General features: G+C 40.8%; 1 protein-coding gene across 2 annotated transcripts in view; it reads left to right on the top strand.

The window, feature by feature from the left end:
• The window catches only part of cntnap5a (contactin associated protein family member 5a), a 138,429-nt gene that overhangs the window by 65,376 nt on the left and 51,950 nt on the right, over window positions 1–21,103 (top strand). For both annotated transcript variants that reach the window (XM_017470359.3, XM_017470358.3), the window contains exons 4-5: window positions 6,128–6,275; window positions 20,610–20,813. In XM_017470359.3, the coding sequence (XP_017325848.1) occupies window positions 6,128–6,275; window positions 20,610–20,813 (352 nt within the window). The remainder of the gene's footprint in view (window positions 1–6,127; window positions 6,276–20,609; window positions 20,814–21,103) is intronic.

The following is a 21,103-nucleotide window of genomic DNA, read 5'->3' as shown; positions in this document are numbered from 1 at the left end:
AGCCGTCAAACGTTACATGGGGAAAGTTACTCACCTTCAGAGTCGGGTTACGCAGGCCCTCAAATTCTGGGGGTCATATTGAGATTATTTTACCTTAAAATAGTTTTCTTACATCCTAAATTGCCTGGTTTATATACTGGTAAGATTAATTGTGTCAGATTTCTGTATTTAGCATTGTATTTTAATGGCATTCCAAATATGTTGGCATTTAATTATAGCACAAAACATACATTTCAGCATGACGTTTTAAGTGGTTACTTGAAATTGTCAGACACTTGGACCACTGGACTTATATGCCGATATGGCTGATATGCACATCCCTGTCTGAGCACCACTTAAGTCTGCATCTGAAATTTGAATACCGATGTGTGCAATTTTGTTATTAACTCTTCTCTATGTGCACATAACTCAACTCTCAATATGGCCCTTAGGTTTTAACTTCACTGTAGTTACAGCTGGGTGTAAAAGTGACTTCAAAATTCAGAGTACTTGCTTTATAGTTATTTCTATTTTTAAAACTAAGTGTGTGTCTGAATTTCACTACATTTTGTGACCCCATGTATTTCATTCAAACACTAACACAAACACATGCAGCTCCTAAAAGACTGTGTTTGTTGTCCAATATTGACACGATTAATATTCTTCACAATATGTTTTTTTTTTGTTTTTGTTTTTTCCACCTGTAAAATAATGGAATCTTGAGAAAACTTATCTGAATTAATTGGGAGCTTTCTGAAATGATAAATGTTTTGTCTGTGGAGTGCATAATATATTACTTTACACTAACACACAAGAAAAAAACTGGCTGGCATCAGAACAAGGTAGGTGGCACAACAGATTTCTGAGGGAGTGTGCTTCACGATATTGTTCTCCTGCAATATTACGCATGATTTATTTGTCACATGTTCTCATCGGTCTGTGTGCAGCTCGCTCGGGGGAAAAAGAGACAAAAAAGTTGACATTTTCACAACTCTGTGATTCACTGTGAATCATGTGGGTTTCTTTTAATCTGTTCACATATTCCTGTAGAGTGAGTCAAGCCCTAATCACCGGGCATTAGGGAGATTAATAGTTGAAAATGTGATGACATTTATAGAAACTTGAGGCATTTATTTTTTTTTAAAAATGTCCTTATTAGATAGAGCACTTTGGTCTCAGTAGTTCAGGTCTGGTAACTGTTATGGGATGATACAGCGCATTTCTTTACACAAAATCCACTCATATTTGTGGCATGTGTGTAACTGTCAATGGAATGGCAACCCTTAAGGGTGTATCTTTAGACTATATTTTACTCAGTTGGTTGATGCTTTTATCCAAAGCAGTTGAAGGGTTAAGAGCACTTCTAAAGGAACCAACTGTGGCAGCTTGCGAACATTTAGGACCTTCCAATCAATAGGCATATCTAGAGCTTTAATCTCTGAGCAACCATTGCTCACTACCTTTATGTCTAAATAAATTATCTGAAAGGTACACTGAAAAGGTACAAACATAAACACCACTGAAGGGTGCCAACCCAATTTGACACATTTTTACAGTTTATTAAATTTTTCCAAGCGTAAAAATATGACAAATATTTATTTAAGTTCATTAACTTAATTGAGAGACACTGGATTGGGTTTGTAAGAATTTAAAGAATATTCTTTGATATACACACTCAGCAAAAAAGAAACATTTTCAGGAGACTGTATTTTAAAGATAATAATAAGCTTTACAGATCATTATGGGAAATGGTTTAAACAATGTTTAAAGAATGTGGAACAGTCCTTAAGACACTAACAGTTTACAGGTGGTAGGCAATTAAGGTCATGGTTACAATAACTTAGCACACTAAACAGACATTTCTACTGTCTATGGAAAACACCAGAAGAAAGATGCCTAGGGTTCCTGCTCACCTGTTTGAACATGCTATAGGCCTGCTGCAGGGAGGCATGAGGACTGCAGATGTGGCCAGAGCAATAAACTGCAATGTCTGTAATGTAAGATGCCCGAGACATTGCTACAGGGAGACAGGAAGGACAGCTGATCATCCTTGCAGTGGAAAATTACATGTAACCATGTGTCCCCCAGACGTGATAGAGCAGGGGTTCACAAATTTTTCCAGGGCAAGGCCCCCTAAATGGCATTAACATTTGACCGAGGCCCCCCTTTTGCAAGATGTCTTTAAAACACATTAAAAATACAGACTTCTGAATATATCCCCCCCCCCTTTTTTTTATTAATAATTACATCTTACATCTTTACATTACATTACATTAGGTATTGATTGTGTGTGTGTGGTTGTCTGAGAGTGAGAAAGAGAAAACATACTATTGGGAGGGATGGGCTTGTTGGCTCCGACACAGCTTGTCAAGCCTGGGCTTTATGTCTGTTAGTGCCATACGCATATCATTGTCAACATGTAGACGTGCTCTGTGTTTTGTTTTAAGGATTTTTAAGTGGAAGTATTTTTAAGTGGAAAAGCCAGACTCACACAAGTAAGGTGTTGCAAAAGGAAGAAGGCATTTAAGAACCGTCTCAGCCAGGGCAGGATAGTCTTTTCTTACATGCAGCCAGTAGTTAGGAAGGGAAACAGACTCAAATTTCATTTTTAAATCAGATGAATTTGTCATGTCAATCAGTTCCTCCTGTGCCTTAAAATCGAGACTTGCACCTACACCAAAAGCAAAGGGGTTCCTAACCCAGTTTAGATGTGTGTTTTCAAGGTCAGGGAAATAGTCTCTGAAATATCCCTGTAGGTGCTGAAGGTGGGACTGGATCAGTGGAGAGATAGTTCCCAACTCACCAGATGTTAGGAGCTCTTGGTGAAGTAATGGAAACGTTTCTGTAATTCCCTCTTGGAGCTTGTTTGACCATAGCGCTATCTCCTTCGAAAAAGCACGCACTTTGTCTTGCACATGCAATATGTAGGTGTCACGCCCTTGCATGCTTTGATTCAGTACATTTAGATGGTGGTGAAGTTTATGAATCCAGGCTGCATTTGTAAATCAGTCTGCCAGCTGATGCTTTTCACATGAGAGATACTCCGCAATCTCCCCGTTAACTTCTTATACGCGGTTCAAAACCCAACGCACGTTGGAATGAAGCAGCAATCCGTCAAAACAGGCGCCTATCTCGTTGCAAAGCAGAGTGAGCAGTCTGTGTTTCATGAGGTGGACTTTGGTGTAATTCACAACTTGTACAACGTCTTGTAATACCTGGTTAAGCTCGTTGTCAATCCTCTTCGTGATGAGAGCCTCACATTGTAGCAAACAGTGTGTGGCAAGTGCATTCGGGGCTTTCAGTTTGATACGAGTGGTCACTCCACTGCTCTTCCCAGTCATGGCCGTGGCCCCGTCTGAACACACCCCCACACAACGAGACCAGTCAAGTCCATTAGATTCTATGTACTCATCCAAAACTTGAAAAATATCTCTCCCAGTGGTTCTACCTTCAATGGCTTTGCAAAATAGTATTTCTTTAACAAAACGTTCCTGGGAAATGAACCTGAAGTACACAAGCAGTTGAGCAGCATTAGATACATCCAGCTGAAGAGCGAAATATTCGCTGGTTCTCACCTGCTCCAAAAGTTGAGCGGACACATCTTCAGCCATTTCACCAATCTGTTGGCTTACGGAATTATCAGAAAGTGGTACTGCATCGATTTTCCGAGCAGCATCATCACCAAGCAGTTCTCTTACAATGTCTTTGGTAGCTGGTAAAATCAAATCTTCTCGAATTGTGTGGCTTCTTGGCACGAGCTATGTGGTATGACAGCAGAAACAATGCCTTCAATGCCCTTTCGGGGACAGTAGCTTGCTGCACAAATATGCTCGTCTGTCTAGCCAATTTTTTTTTTTTCGTTTGAAAAAGTCTACTGTCTTTTCGGCCTCTGTTGGGTGAATATGTTTCAAATGACGCTGAAGTTTAGAAGGCTTTAAACATTCGTTGGAGATAATCTCCAGGCAGAGAACGCATTTCGGGCACTCATAGCCATTCTTATGTGCTACAGTAAATCCATACTTTATGTATGCAGCCTCATACTTGCGAGTTTTATTTGGCCATGAGGTCTTCTTTTTTGTGCAGCTGAGCTTGGGTCAGCTGGGCTGTTGGTCTTGTCGTCAGGGCTTTTTCTTTTTAAAAACTTGTCCATTTCTTTTGAGGTAGCTGGTAGCAGTTGCTGGTAGTAGCTAACTAAGCCAGATGCTAGCAAGCGTTCCATGAGTAACAACACTTCCTGGTAGGCAAACAACGTTACCAAACAGTGACCGTTTACGTTGATGTTTTGTCTGTTTAGCAATTAGAAAGTTAGGTATAGCAAATGTGATTTTAAAATGTATTGTTACAAATAACATGTTATAGTAATGCATATATATAATGTATTTATTTATTTTTCACACCAAATTGTTGAGGCCCCCCGGGCGCCCCCACTTTGAAAACCACTGCGATAGAAAACTTGTGTTACGACCCAGTCTAGGTTGAGCCGCACAGAGTAACCAGTTTGCGGTTTAAAGGGAAGGACCTCTAAATTAGGGAAGCCAGGAACTACAGACACAAACAGATTTCAATGAAGTTATGGTAAATTGTACAAATCAGCAAGTGTATATACAACTGTACATAGAACACAACACCAGGTGTATCTTCAGGGTGGGCCAAGACCAAAAAAGAAACAAAAGTTCTTTTGTTTATTAAAACAAAAGAACTCTTGGTTTAGAGAGGCAGTTTACCTAAAAGAAAAACAACAAAAATACAAATGTACTTCCCTAACTCCCTAATCCAAAAACAGAGAGAAAAAGGACCCCACTCCCAACAGAAATGGCAGCAACACCACTACTGCAAATAAACCGAGTGAAACATATATACAGTGGTGAATATATACACATGAACAGGTACAGGTATAACCAAATTCACAATCAAAACAAAGAATACTATAGCCACAAGGGCAAGCAAAATGAACCAAACACAATCTCCTAACACCAAATCACAGGTAACCACCTCCAACATCCTCCTCTCTCGTGGCACCTCTTCCTCTTTAAATATGGTCGCCTTTTAGTGATGTCATCATGGGAGGTGGGAGCAAGGCAGGCTAGGACAGGCTGGAAACTCTGGGAGGGAGTTAGAACCTGCACACAAAACATGGCACAAAACACACAAAACACGACTTCCCATCCCAAAGATTAGCAGGTTGTAACAACTTGCAAATGCCTTGGTGGAAGTGTGGGGTAACATCTCACAGCAAGAACAGACAAATTTGGTGCAGTCCATGAGGAGGAGATGCACTGTAGTACTTGAAGCAGCCAGTGGCCACCAGATACTGACTGTTACTCTTGATATTGACCCCCCCTGCCCCCCCTTCCCCTTTGTTCAGGGACTCATTATTCAATTTCTGTTCGTCAAAGGTCTGTGAAATTTGCTCAGTTTATGTCAGTTTTTATATTGATACAAATATTTACACATGTTAAGAAGTTTGCTGGAAATAAAAGCAATTGGATGTGAGAAGATGTTTCTTTTTTGCTGAATATATATTTTTAAATATTTTATTTCTGAAATCATTCTGACCAGTTTCGTCCAATTCTGCAGACCCTCATGACCAATCCCACCCAGCAGTCATTTTATAATGATTTTTCTTGGTTCTGTTTCCAAAAAAATATATAAACAAATTAGTAGTTTACAGCGGAGTTTAAACCTCTGACCAGGATAAAGTAGTTACTTTAAGTAAGATAAATGAACAAACATGAACAAAAGCATCGCACAATGCTGTGTGAACGCCCCATTGCATCCAATACTCTCTCATGTTAATTAACATGGCCTTTCTTGGAAATGTGAGCTTCATATCTGATCATCTGCATGGGAGTGATTCCTTAAAAATCACTAAGAACTCAGCATTGTTATGACAACAGCTATCAGGCAAACACAAGGATTAAACATTGCTGTGTAACGACTTCTTAATAAGATATATTTATAAATGTATTTTTTTTTCCTAACAGAGTGACAGAAGGATTTATATTAGGACTGCATCAACCCAGGAAACGATACAGCTCCAAATGATGCACAATACAATACAAATGCCTGGCAAATAATGTGACTTGTACAACCAAGCCATATATAATCTGCTTATTTTTTCTCATTCTTTTCTCATTTTTCTTCCCAGAGATTGGTGGGGAACATGAATTCCGACAGTGCGGTCTATCACAAACTCAGCCAACCCATTCGAACCCGCTTTCTGAAATTTGTTCCTCTCAAATGGAACCCCAGTGGCAGAATTGGGCTCAGGATCGACATCTATGGCTGCGCATACAGTGAGTAACTGATGCAAGATAGATATGATTTTCTGAGATATTCGCCAACAGCTCTTGCAGTCATACACTTTCATTTTAATCTGATTAGAGACATGCCATCCTACCGGGCTTAGAGCAGCCTTGTTATTTAATTTGTAATGTTTCTCTGTGAGAGTGAGTAAGATTTTGTGTGGTGTATGAATTTATCTGCTCTGATGCAGAGATCGGAGTTTTGCTTTGATTTTACAGCCGGTAAGGTAGTGTAATCAGCGAATCTGCAACAGTCTCCGAGAAAACAGCGTAAAATGCAGATGATAAATAAACTCAAGAGCTAATTAGTTTTCAAAACAGCGTGGATATCTGAAGAAATAAATCTATTTCAAATTCAGCACACATTAATACAGTTTAAATGGAGATTATACCAGGTTTATGCTTTTTATGTTTATAGCACTGTTTGTACTTTTATGTTTGTAATAATAATAAACTTTAGTTTGCAACTGAATTACATTTAAAATATCAATTTGGTATAATGATGAACATTTAAGGATTAAAAGACAGAACTGACAGCAAATAATTCTTTCAGAATCCTTGGTTTTATTTATTATAAATTGGCTTTAAGTCACATATCATATAGGCTTTTTTTATTTAATAGTGGTTTACATTCTAATATTTATTGTTTATTACCTATTCGGTTGATATTTCAGAAATCAACTACACCACTTGATGAAAAACATAATAAAATAACTGCTTCTTCATAAAAATTACAAAATCAGTTCTGTGCTCAAACACCTTTAAAATGAAAGTCCATACAGAAGGTAAAGCTAAAAACAGCTGAAGGTTTTATACCCATTCATTGTATTCTTTATTTTAAAAAATCCAACATGACTTACTGTATGACTAGACATTAACTGAGTACTGAATGTAAAGTATATAATATGAATTACTTAATAATTGCACTATTATAGCAGTCAAACAATACAAAAAACACAAAGCTGGTAAATGCAACAACTAGGATGTAAATCGGGGAAATTAAGGTATGATGTAGCAAGCAAAGATATCTTCACTCTCTGATCACAATAACATTGCTGGAAATAGTACACCATTTCTAAAAACACCATATGTACTGCACTGATCAAACGATCAGATAGGATGTATTGCCACATCCATCTGTAACACATTAGTCACAAATAAACTGCTAGTTTTGCAAGTAACTGTGGTTCTACAAACCTAGGGGTACTGGATACTTCCTTGCAAACGGTCACACAAATGCTGAGAACCTCCAGCCATGTCACACAGTTATGTATGATGCAGTGTTTGCAATAAACACCTCTATCATACACTGATCTTTCCCCAGAACCTTCTCTCCAAGCCAGTGCTGGCTCAGAATGACACGGAACCCTGGTGGTTATTTAGGTTCATAAAACCACAGCTACATGAATATTCTAGATCAGTGGTCACCAACCCTGTTCCTATAGATCTACCTTCCTGAAGATTTTCGCTCCAACCATAATCATGCCCACCTGACCATCTAATCATTGCCTCAAGAAGTTCTTGATCAACTGAAACAATGGTCAACTGACTGATTCACAAAGATATGACCTTGGGTTGGATGTCATCTTGGAGGTATCTGACCTGCAAAGCATGCAAGTGAAACAGTGCTTTTTTTGGCACTACACTATATGGCCAAAAGTATGTGGACACCTGACCATCACACCTATATGTGGTCCTTCCCCAAACTGTTGCCACAAAGTTGGAAGCACACAATTGTCTAGAATGTCTTTATTTGCTGTAGCATTACAGTTTAACTTCACTTGAACTAAGAGGCCCAAACTTGTTCTAGCATGACAATGCTCCATAAAAGCATGGTTTGCCAACGTTGGAGTGGAAGAACTTGAGTGTCCTGCGGAGAGCCCTGACCTCAACTCCACTGAACACTCGACTGCACCCCAAACCTCCTCAACCAACATCACTGCCTGAGTTCACTAATGCTCCGGTGGCTGAATGAACACAAATCCCCACAGCCACACTCCTAAATCTAGTGGAAAAACTTCCAAGAAGAGTGGAGGTTATTAAAACAGCAAATGAGGACTAAATATGGAATGAGATGTTTAATATAAACATGTGGGTGTGATGGTCAGGTGTCCATATATGTTTTGTAATGTAGTGTAAATAGGCCAGGCTTCTATGCCTCCAATGCCAGACTCCTGAAAGAATGTGGTGAATGGTGATACATTGTCCCTCTTAGAAAAGCAGTAATAAGTATATTGGATTCCTGAGAGATCATCCATGGTGATGTGGTGTGCTGTTATGGCTAATGTAGATCACATCACTGTCTAACAGTCGCTGAAGAAAGGTCATCCGGCAATGTTTGGGTTTAGCCGCTGCAGTGAACATTATTCTTAGAAGAGCTTTCTCCTAAGGGCATATGACGCCTGTGTGTGTTAGGGGTTCTTGCCTGTTTGAGGGACACTGGCTATAAGGTGGACATGCACACTGGATGGAACACTGATGAGAAAACTCAAATAGACATGGGATTAAAATGTGTTAAGGCTATACATAATATTCTTACACATTTGTAGCAGTTTTAGCTTTGTTTTTGTCAGCAGCTGTAGTATGTTATAATGGGTCATTTTTAAGAAAATAAACTCTGTTGTTTTAGTGACCATTTGTGCTGGCAGGTGTGATCAGTTTAGTAAGTGATCTACTACAGATGTGCATCCAAACACACACATACTTGCCTAATGAACATATGGCCAGTGCAGAATAAATCTGTGAGTGTTTTCCTGTCAATGAAAATGAGACTCTTGGGTGTTTTGCACAGCTTCTGTTATGGATTTTAATCGCGTTCAGCTTAAACAATTGAGGAAATTGTGTGCTTTCTGTTTAACTGAGCTTCATCTACTGCACCATACATATGGAAACTCTAGAGTGCTGAAAAATATCTGTGAAATCGTATTGTGTTTTATTTATTTCAACAAACACTGAATATCAATGAATACTTGTTTGAAAATTGTGTTTTTTGAGCATTCTGTATGTGTATTTACAGGGTTGGGAGGGTTACGTATCTCACAAAAGTGAGTACACCCCTCACATTTTTGTAAATATTATTTGATTATATCTTTTAATGTGACAACACTGAAGAAATGGCACTTTGCTACAATGTAAAGTAGTGAGTGTACAGTGTGTATAACAGTGTAAATTTGCTGTCCCCTCAAAATAACTCAGCACACAGCCATTAATGTCTAAACTGCTGGCAACAAAAGTGAGTACACCCCTGAGTGAAAATGTACATATTGGGCCCAAAGTGTCAATATTTTGTGTGGCCACCATTATTTTCCAGCACTGCCTTAACCTTCTTGGGCATGGAGTTCACCAGAGATTCACAGGTTGCCACTGGAGTCCTCTTCCACTCCTCCATGATGACATCATGGAGCTGGTGGATGTTAGAGACCTTGTGCTCCTCCACCTTCCATGTGAGGATGCCCCACAGATGCTCAATAGGGTTTAGGTCTGGAGACATGCTTGGCCAGTCCATCACCTTCACCCTCACCTTCTTTAGCAAGGCAGTGGTTGTTATCATGCTGGAATACTGCCCTGCGGCCCAGTCTCCGAAGGCAGGGGATCATGCTCTGCTTCAGTATGTCACAGTACATGTTGGCATTCATGGTTCCCTCAATCAACTGTAGCTCCCCAGTGCAGGCAGCACTCATGCACCCCAGACCATGACAATCCCACCACCATGCTCGACTGTAGGCAAGACACACTTGTCTTTGTACTCCTCACCTGGTTGCCACCACATACGCTTGACACCATCTGAACCAAATAAGTGTATCTTGGTCTCATCAGACCACAGGACATGGTTCCAGTAATCCATGTCCTTAGTCTGCTTGTCTTCAGCAAATTGTTTGCAGGCTTTCTTGTGCATCATCTTTAGAAGAGGGTTCCTTCTGGGATGACAGCCATGCGACCAATTTGATGCAGTGTGCGGCGTATAGTCTGAGCACTGACAGACATTAGACATTAGACTGATTAGACATTAATGGCTGTGTGTTGAGTTATTTTGAGGGGAGAGCAAATTTACACTGTTATACAAGCTGTACACTCACTACTTTACATTGTAGCAAAGTGTCATTTCTTCAGTGTTGTCACATGAAAAGATATAATCCAATATTTGCAAAAATGTGAGGGGTGTACTCACTTTTGTGAGATACTGTATATATAAATAAAATATATATAAATAAAATTGGTTTCACTCTGCCCACATTTGACATTTTTTTCCTACATTCTTTTGAATGTCCATTGAATAAAATAAACTATCAGATGCAATGCGTGCACCTTCTACCATCATTTGAATGACCATGTAATACGAAGCAATGTGATAACATGAAATAAAAAAGGACCTTATCTGGCCATGGGCATTGTTTCGACTCAGGACAGCTGTCATTTGCTGCTTGTCAAGCAACAGCACTTCACCTTTGTGCATTTGCTGAGTGTAGGCTAATGGTTAAGAGGGAGGAATTTGGCCAATAGTTGCTGTAAGCCTTTTATAATCGACCAATTGGTGTCCGAAAAGGCAGGAATTAAAGAGAGGGGTTAACGCAATGCAAACATGTACACAGGATATAGTATTAGACATTCAGCACATCATAATTAAACTAAAGCCGAATCCCGGATATTTTCTCAAATTTAGATGCTTTTTTAAGGTCCGAAAAAGAGGACATTTATGGGAAAAACTGGACGTATGGTCACCCTAACAAAAGCATTTCAGAGTACAATTTGTGTTAATTTGCTCAATTTATTTGTGCATGCACCAGGAGGTTGCTCATGTAAGCCACGACTGGCAAGAGGGAACCAGAACTATAATCAAGCAACTGTCTACATTGTGTAATGTCAAGAGATTCCTTTCTTTGGTTTTAAATTACAAAAAGTAGTTCTGATGGTATTCCTATTTTTAACAAACTGTTCCTGTAATTTGATTACTTTGCTTTTGACATAACTGTAATGAATTACAGTTATCAGTTTTTTGTATCCTGATTATGTAATGCTGTTCCCAAGCCTGTGTATTTATTGATCACTTATTGGTCTCATGATAAAAAGCCTTTTACGCCTGTTTATTAAAATTCAAGTAATTTTTTAAAATATTTTAAACTGTGTCTAAATATTCACTATAAATGTCACCAATAAAGGTGATGGATAACAACTGACGTGGAAAAATGGAAGAATAATAAATCAGACAGCAGGGCAAACCGTTTTTTTCTTTCTTTCTTTCTTTTTTTTGAGATAGTGATTCACTAAAATGGCACTAGATACCAATGCTTTAAAACAGCATTGAATTTCTTTTGTTCTATCAGCGAATGCAAGTCATTTTATTTCTTCGGATAGAGACTGATAACTCTGGACATAGGGTGTGTAGGATATCCAGAAGGACATTATGATGGTGTAAGAAGTGCTGAAATCCACTTGAAAATGAGCATTACAACATAATACAGTAAATATAAAAACATACAACCTTAGATGGCATAAGTAGGTTTGATCTATAGCAAAACTAAAACATGACTTACTTTAAGAGTAATAGATATGTACTTATTGTCTCAATTGTTGTAACACATTCATTATTTGAAAGCTAGAAATAGTTTTTCAAATGATTTCAACTGTGTTCAGTTGTTAACTCAGAATGTTAGTCTTGTGCATTTTAAACTTGCTTTATCTCACTCAAGCTTGGTTGAGCTATTAGTTATTCATTTAAAAAGTCAAGTGAAAGAAACAATAAGGGAACAGTCATAAGAACCTTTAAAAAAAACTTTCTGAAACATTATCTTATTCCTTTCCATTTCTAATTTGTCATGCTGCAAGATGCGGCAGAAGCTTAGTCAGTCCCTCCAGGATTTTGCGAGCACAGAAATTAACACAAAATCAAGCGAAAGACCTTGTAATTTTTCAAAATTACAGATGATTTTCTGCAGATTTGGGCCATGTCATGTGATGTCATCACAACATGCATTTAGCCAAAGCCCTCTTCAATTCCCGTGTGTTGAACATGAGTATAGCTAAATGGTCTCATTTACCAACAAACATCACTGCAAAAGACTGCAAAACTATTTTTTGCAATTGAAATTTAGCCAATGCAATAGTTTCAATGCAAAAAAGCACAAAAAAATCCACAAATAGCATCGAAATTTTTTTTTTTTACAAATGCTGCACCAAAATCTAGCTTTTTTGGCAGCAATAATCACAAAAGAACTCTATGAAATCCTGTACAGACTGCCTAGTAGAATAAAACAACCAAAAATATATATTTTTATAAATATTTTTCTTACCATGTAAGCCACAGTTCTAACAGTAATCAACAGTAAATAAAGGGATGTCTGGTGGAAGCTGGAAAGTTATGGTGTGATTGAATGCACAACCAAAGTGTGACATTAAAGTGAATATATCAAGGACCCAGGAATATTAACATTATAACCACTATATCAACATCGATCCACAGCCTTAGCATATTAATGCTGTTCATATTTACCTCAAACACAGCCTTGATCTACATGTGTAAAGTGTGTAATTTTGACTAGGTATGATTGTCTAAATATATTTATTTTTGTTTTTATTCAGAGAGAACTGAAAATGGTGGGATTTCCGTAATCCTGATATCTCACATGGCCAAAAACAGCCCGAAATCAATGTGACAGGTGTCACCTCGAGTTGCTCCCGAGCAGTAGAAGAATGTCACTTCCTGTACCATTGGCCTAAAATGCTTCATTCACTTCCTGCTTTAGACAGTGACTTCCTTATTTGACTTATTCGGGACTGTAGCTTGCTAGCAAAAAAACCTACAGTTGCAATCAAAATTATTCAAATCAGGTTTATTGTCAATATTTACAGACTTTCAGCTGTTTGCAATGAACAATGTTGCAATGTTGTTCAACACAACAAATGTTTCAAGTGGTTTCCCCATATTTAACTGAAATTGCAACTTATAATGACTTCTCCAGTTTCAAAATTATTCAACCCCATTCATGGCAAGCATCTTTAGCACTTATTAGAGCACCCTTTTGCTGTTATGACCTGCTGCAAACAAAATGCATAGCAAGACACCAGCTTAATGAGGAATCTTAGCCAATTCCTCATGAGCAATGGCCTCCAGTTCAGTAATTCTTCAAATCCCACCAGAGATTTTCTATGGGGTGCAAGTCAGGTGACTGTGATGGCCCTGTAGAATCTTCCAGGACTTCTTCTGCAACCAAGCATTGGTGGAATTTGAGGTATGCTTGGGATCATTGTCTTGTTGGAAGGTCTAATGATGCCCAAGGTTCAGCTTGCTCACAGACGGCATGCCATTTTTCTCCTAGGATTTCCTGATACTTCAATGAATCCATCTTGCCTTCCACACACTGCAGGTTTCCAGTGCCAGAGGATGCAAAACAAGACTGTGGACAGAGTGTTCATTCTTCATTCTTCTTACTCCAGACATACCACTGATCCATCATGTTGAAACGTTCCAAACTCTCAAAACTTCTGTGGCTTATTTATATGATTTTCAGCCGGCTTTTCTTGTGCTTTTGGGTCAGTAGTGGTGTACATCTTGGAGTTCTGGCATGGAAACCTTCTGCGTTTAGTAAAAAGTAAGCCTAAGTGTGCTTACTGAAACCTCAGTGCCTGTTGCCACCAAGTCTTGCTGCAGGTCTTTTGCAGTCACTCAAGGGTTTTTCACAACCTGCCTTCTCAGAAATCTGGTTGTAGCCATTGATAGCTTACTTTTTCTGCCCCGTCTAGGTATATCACGTATTTTCTAACCCTAGCCAGTTCAGGTATTTCATGTGTTCCAGCTCAAGAACACCTGGTGCCACTAATGAAGGCCTTGATTAGTTGCATTAGGTGTGCTTGACACAACACCTGTTCCCTTTCAAAGGGAACTCCACGGTGCTTTAGCATAACACTATGGGAGCACCCTTGCGTGCGACCGGCATCTGAAGCTTGTGTAAAATCACCTATTTATAGGCCTGCCGTGATCAGGTGACGTGGCAATTAAGCGCAATTAAGATAATAAATTATCTTCAGTGAGACTGCAATGCCAGTTGTTTGAGTAAAGAAACAAAAAGATGCTTCATTTCCTCTCTATCTTTTCTCAAAATCTGAAAACTATGAGTGAGAGAATTCAGGAAGTGTGTTACGACTTGCTCCCGTTTCATCACGGGGAGTAGTGCACACTAGTGTGAAGTGTCTAGGGTGGAGCATGCGACGGCAGCCCTCGAGAGGTCTGACTGCGCATTGTAATGCCTAAATTAGGAAGCTCCACTCGCGACTCACTCTGTTCTCAGAAGCTGAAGCGAGTTGTGTTTCAGGCCTCTGCTGAGGCAGCTAGCCGTCTCAGGTCCAGGGGATCGCTTATGGATCCGGAAGAGGAGCCGTAGACGAGCACTTTTCTATCTCTTGCTCTGTCTTCCGGGTCCGGCTCTCCACTGGATTTTGGAGCTCGTGTCGTGACTCCTCCTTCCGCTATGGAAAGCCAAAAAAAAAACACACAAAAATAATAGTAATAATTCCTCTCTGACTCCGAGGAGCCAGAAGGGTGTGCTAAAAACTGAGAGCAGCATATAAAGAGCTGCTTGAAGTGATTACTAAGGCTGGATGAGCTTTTTTCTCCCCATTGAAAGTAAATCCCTCACACTGAAGAAAACTCTTTTTTTCCAGCAGTACATGACAACATATCAGGCTTTTGGGGGAAAACCATGTATAAGCCGTATTTATAACCCCACGATGTTGGATTATTCGGCCACTATGGGAAATGAACGGCATGGCTATTTAGCTATGCTGAAGGTGGAGGAGGCACTTGTGTACTACCTCTCTCCATCAACGGCAGGTAATTTGGGGGGGCCGGTTTTATCATCCAAGCCACCATGTAAAGCCACCGTGGCATTGGTGGCTAAGGCCTATGCAGTAGTAGTCTTGCTTGTGGGTCACTGCAGACAATGACAGTGTTGCAGGCCTACCAAGCAGACCTGCTGAGTGAGCTCAACATATAGCGGCATTCAGCCAGTTCCTTCCCTGTTGTGACGAGTTCAACTGGGCATCCACGAGTGGAGCCCGGGCCAGCGCTCGTGCGAGGGAGACACAGAAGGTGAGTATGGCAGCCCACCAAACCCTGCAGACAACCAGGCGAACCGAGCGGCCACAGTCACAGCCTGCTACTAGGCCTGATCTGAGAATGGTCATAAAGGCCAAGCAGACAAAGAGGAGCGGTGCTGAGGGGCCGTGGAGGGACTTATCAGTGGACATAAGGTTGTTAGGGCAGTTAGCCCCCAGTGCTACTGTTGGGCCTCCCCTAGCCAAGGCTGTCACAAGTTTTCAGTATTAACTGGTCAGCGAGCTGTCACAGGGCAACGGAAATCTGATGCTTTCCCTCCAATAGAATGTGGAATAGTTAGCATCACTAAAAGACCATCTGACAGCATGGAAACTACTGCCAAATGTGTCTCCATGTGTTCTGTCTACCGTAGAAAAGGGTTACCGGGTCCAGTTTAGAGCTCGACCCCCCTGGTTCAGAGGTGTGCTCACCACAGTAACCAGCACACACCTGACGTTAGCACAGGAAGTAAGATCCCTCTTGGACAAAGGGGCCATAGAACATTTACCCCATTCCCTGAGGGAGTTTTTAAAGCCGTTATTTTCTGGTCCACAAAAAATAGAGGCCAATTTTAGATCTGCGTCATCTGAACTGTACTTTTCGGACATACAGGTTCAAGATGCTGACACCCAAACATTTGTGATCTAAAAGGTGCATATATCACAAAATATCGCCTAGTCACAGGAAGTTCCTGGGGTTTGCGTTGGAGGTGACGCATACCAAAATCGGGTTCTTCCCTTTGGGCTAGCTTTATCCCCTCGCACCTTCACAAAGTGAATAGATGTCATTCTGGCTCCATTGTGACTCCAGGGCGTTTGTGTACTGAACTACCTGGATGACTGGTTAACTCTAGCACAATCCATGGAACTGGCGGTTCAACATCGAGATGTTGTTCTCGCCCACATGAAGAGCTTGGGGCTCAGGTTGAACCTCAGAAAAGTATGCTTTCTCCAGTGCATTGGACAACTTTTCTAGGGGTTATAAGGATTCTACTATGATGAGGTATTTTCTAGCCCCAACATTTGTAGGGTCAACCCTATCAACATTGAGCAAGATAAAGCTGGATCTTGGCATATCCTCCAGTCTCTATGAGAGCCTATTGGAGCTTATGGCAGCAGCAGCCAATGTCATACCATTGGGCCTATTGCACAGGAGACCGTTTCAGTGGTGGCTGAGAAGTTGAGGGTTTCGTCTGAGAATGAAACCTCTGAGGGTATCCAGTGTCACGCGGCATTGCCTACGTGCTCTGAGAATTTGAAGTGTCCCCGGTTTCTAGCTTTGGGTCACACTCTAGGGGTGTCTCCTTAGCGCAAGACAGTAATGACAGACACCTCCCTCACACGCTGGAGCGCGGTCTTAGACAGCTGTCCAGCTCACGGTCTCTTGAGTGGCCCTCATCTGGAGTGGCATATAAATTGCCTAGAAATGTGGGCCATATTTCTAGCACTGAAATTCCTTCTTCCTCAATTGAGAGGTCACCATGTGTTTACAGACAGCACCGTGGTGGTTTCATATATTGACCTCCACAGAGGATTATGTCTGTGCCCCCTGTTCAGGCAGGCACAACTAATTCTTCTCTGGGCAGAGGGAAAGTTTTGGCAGTGAGTGTAATGTACATTCTGGGCAAACTGGAATGTGGGGACAGACATCCTGTTGAGGCAGGGGCTGAGGTCCAGGGATTGGTGGCTCCATCCACAAGTGGTGGCGTCCATATGGCGGATGTTTGGCCAAGTGGTACTGCATGTGTTCGCCTCTGAGGAGACAACACACTTCCCTCTGTGGTTCACCCTCACTCCTCCCGCACAATTAGGGCTGGACGCCATGGTGCACTTGTGGCCGAGGTCACATCTGTATGCTAGCGAGAGTTTGCCAAGACAGTCTGCGTCTGCTGCTAGTAGCACCTTACTGGCCAGCTCAAATATGGTTCTCAGAGATAATATCCCTGCTAGGTGGCACTAATTGGGAGATTCCCACCCGCAGGAATCTACTGTGTCAAGCCGGAGGGCTGATTTGTCACCCTCGGCCAGAACTATGGAAACTGTGGGTCTGGCCCCTGATGGGCACCAGCTCATAGATTCTGGTCTCACAACTGAGGTTGTAGAGACCATGTTGAACCCTAGAGCACCATCCACAAGGAAATTGTATGCACTCAAGTGGTGGCTTTTTGTCTTGTGGTGTGAGGAACACCAGCTAGACCCAGTGAACTGCGCAATAGCTACAGTCCTGGAGTTCTTACAAGGATGTTTCTCAGCAGGGTGGGCTCCTTCTACAATCAGGGTTTACATGGCCGCCATTTCAGTCAGCCACGCCCCTGTTGATGGAGCCTCTGTGGGTCACCATTCCCTAACTTCGAGGTTTATGCGTGGTGTCAGGCGGCTGGGGCCCAGTTGCAGGCCACACAAACCTTCCTGGGACCTTTCTGTGGTCCTGGAAGGTCTGTCAGGTCTCCATTTGAGCCCTTAGAGTCAGCCTCTGAGAAGCTTCTGACTCTAAAGGTAGCTATTCTGCTGGCCCTGCTGACATCTCTCAAGCGAGTAGGAGATCTACAAGCTCTCTCTGTTGCCCCTTCCTGCACTGACTTTACCCCTGGATTAGCCAAGGCCTTCCTGTATCCTAGGCCGGATTATATTCCTAAGGTGCCTACATCTGCCGCCCAATCTGTGGTGTTGCAGGCTTTCTGCCCTCCTCTGTTCCTCATACCTGAACAAGAGAGAATGCATCAGCTGTGACCAGTAAGGGCTCTCTGTACTTACGTCCACCGCTCTGGCCACTGGCATAAGTCGGAGCAGCTGCTGGTCTGCTTGGCGGCGACAGTAGAGGTGGTGCTGTGTCAAAGCAGTGCATCTCTAATAGGACTGTGGAAGCAATCTCTATCGCTTATGAGGGTGCACGGTCTTGCTACGCCTCTGATAAGGGCTCATTCCACTAGGGGGGGTCGCCTCCTCAAAGGCTTTGTCCAACGGGGTATCCTTACAGGATGTGTGTGCTGCTGCAGGGTGGTCTACGCCACACACATTCATTCGATATTACAGTCTGGTATTCATTCTGCCCCGGGCTGGTCTTTTTGAACAGGCCGTACCCTCGGTATGACGAAGTGGGTATTCTCGTTCCCATAGTGTTGTGCTAATCAGAAGCGAACAAGACGTTGCGTAGCTTTGTCATACCAGGGTAGGCCTGTGAATTGCCTCTTCGCTTCAGATAATAGGCTGATGGCACAGTTCACAGGTGCCATATATATATATATATATATATATATATATATATATATATATATATATATATATATATATATATATATATATATAAGGCTGATGGCACAGTTCACAGGTGCCATATATATATATATATATATCACGCAATGCGTTTAATTGCCATGTTACCTGATCGCAACAGGCCTATAAATAGGCATGATTTTACACAAACTTCAGATGCCGGTCGCGCTCAAGGGCGCTCCCATAGTGTTATGCTAAACGCAATGTCTCGTTCCCTTCCCAGGGAACAGGGCTACATGCGTAACCCAGACGTTTTGCATATTTGTGCTGTTGTGAGGGATTCCCTTCAGGGGGTTGAATAATTTTGAAAGTGGAGAAATCATTATATGTTGCATTTTCAGTTGAATTTGGGGAAACCACTTTAAACATTCATTGTGTTGACTTGTTTCAATTGCTTTTGTCTGATTTGTTTGCTGCAAACAGCTAAAAGTCTGTAAATTTTGACAATAAACCTGATTTGCAGTGGGGTTGAATAATTTTGATTGCGGCTATAACTCATGATGAGTATGTGTTTTTTTTTTTTTTTACTTTTGTACTTTTGTTTTTCCATTTGAGGATTTGAGGATCCCTATGTCTTTGTCATTTCATTTGGACTGCTCAGCAAAAATGTGCCATAAAATCAAGAATAAACATGCATGCATAATAATGATTACCCATTTTCCTTTCACCTTTACCCTTGCTGAAGCAGTGCACTGAATTTCCGCAAAAAAAATCTCCTTGCACTTTCCACACTCTTCGAGGTCTTTGATAGGGCATGACTTGAGCCATGTTTGAGCTTCATATTTGAGCTGCTAATGTTCAAAGACATGTTCAAGGTTAAATCTTATGCTTCTTTTCAAAGTCTCTTTCTTTGTTTTCCCATCTGCTCTTCAGGATGAAGGCAGGTACATGTTGGAGTTTTTAAAAGTTTTCTAATTAAACTGTTTTGATGCTTTTTTTCATGCATGTGAGGGCTAATTGCTTAAAAAAATTAAAATTGGACAATAAGTTGGATTTAACATAACTTGCCTCACTGTTATCACTGTTTGGAGGACTACCAGACCAATAAAATCGAATACTTTTTGGCTTTCTAACACAAGACTAGGCTAGTTTGGTGTCGCTAACCAAGGGGAGGCACAACTAAGCTATCACTGTATGGGTTTAGCTGCTACAGTGCAATACAGAGTTTGTTACTGTAGCTGTCCATATGCTCTGCTCATATCATGTTCACATAACTTGGAACTCATATAGACATTTACACACCTTGTTTTCCTGCTTAGCATGAGAGGATGTTAGTGTTTCAATTTATATCCCTTTACTAGTAAAAAAAAAAAAAAAAAAAAAATTGGCATATATCTATTTTCCTTTCACACCAACTGACTGTGTGAGTTAGCGTTTGGCATAATTGAGAGCTGTCAGCCAATAAGACGAAAGTATTTCCACATATTTTCCTGTAAACACTGTCTGATTGGTCTCGCTTCTATTTACTGAAGATAAAATACAAAATTACATCACTGCCGTCTTGCTTTATTGACAATCAAAAAAAATCTTTGGTGCTACAGCCCTGAATGCCCACCCAGGTTACACCCGTGCATACTGCTTTATAATTTAAAGTGGATACTTTAAGATTCACTATAGGATATAAAATGTTATTGCCTGGATTTTTTTTTTAACTATAAATCAGCAATCTGCTAAGGTGTTGTATATTTATGTATTTGTTGCTTGATTAAAGGAGGAAATGGATTGGAAGAACTATAAACAGCAAATTACTGAGTCAAATTCTGGAAAGTTTGTTTGTATCATCAACATATTTGTGCTGAAACAAGTGATCTGGGCATGATCAAACCTAGATCTCTGAGGCTTAATTTATAGAGCTTCACAAAATTTATGAAAGATAGATTTGCATATTGGCATACAATGCCTAAAACCACATCACCTTTAACTGCAAACTGTCATTTACCCTTTGTACTTTTCCTCTCTGCTAAGAATCATATGTGGCAGATTTTGATGGCAGAAGCTCTCTGCTCTACCGGTTTAACCAGAAGTCCATGAGCACAGTGAAGGATGTGATCTCGCTGCGCTTTAAGAGCCGACAAACTGAGGGCGTTCTGCTGCATGGAGAGGGCCAGAGAGGAGATTATATCACACTGGAGCTACACCGAGGGAGACTAGCTTTACACCTCAACCTTGGTAAGGAGCTGCTCAACAGGAACAACAACTACTGAAAACCAGAGAAAAGTTAACATCACACAGTGCACATCATCATTATACAGTAGGGTGCCAAAGTCTATTCTTTATTAAGAACTTGCTGTTATTTCATTAGTTATGAAAACCAAATTTCCCAAATCATAATTCATCATGGTTTTCCCCGATGGTAATCATTAGGAGATTGTAAGTGTGAGAGTGACTGTAGATGCCTTACCAATTGATCAACACCTGGCAACCCATGAGCAAATCATATACAAGCAGGACATTCATAT

Source organism: Ictalurus punctatus, chromosome 6, assembly GCF_001660625.3.
Source record: "Ictalurus punctatus breed USDA103 chromosome 6, Coco_2.0, whole genome shotgun sequence".
Classification (NCBI taxonomy): domain Eukaryota; kingdom Metazoa; phylum Chordata; class Actinopteri; order Siluriformes; family Ictaluridae; genus Ictalurus; species Ictalurus punctatus.
The sequence above is the reverse complement of the archived record's forward strand: the minus strand, read 5'-3'. Positions and strand labels throughout refer to the sequence as shown.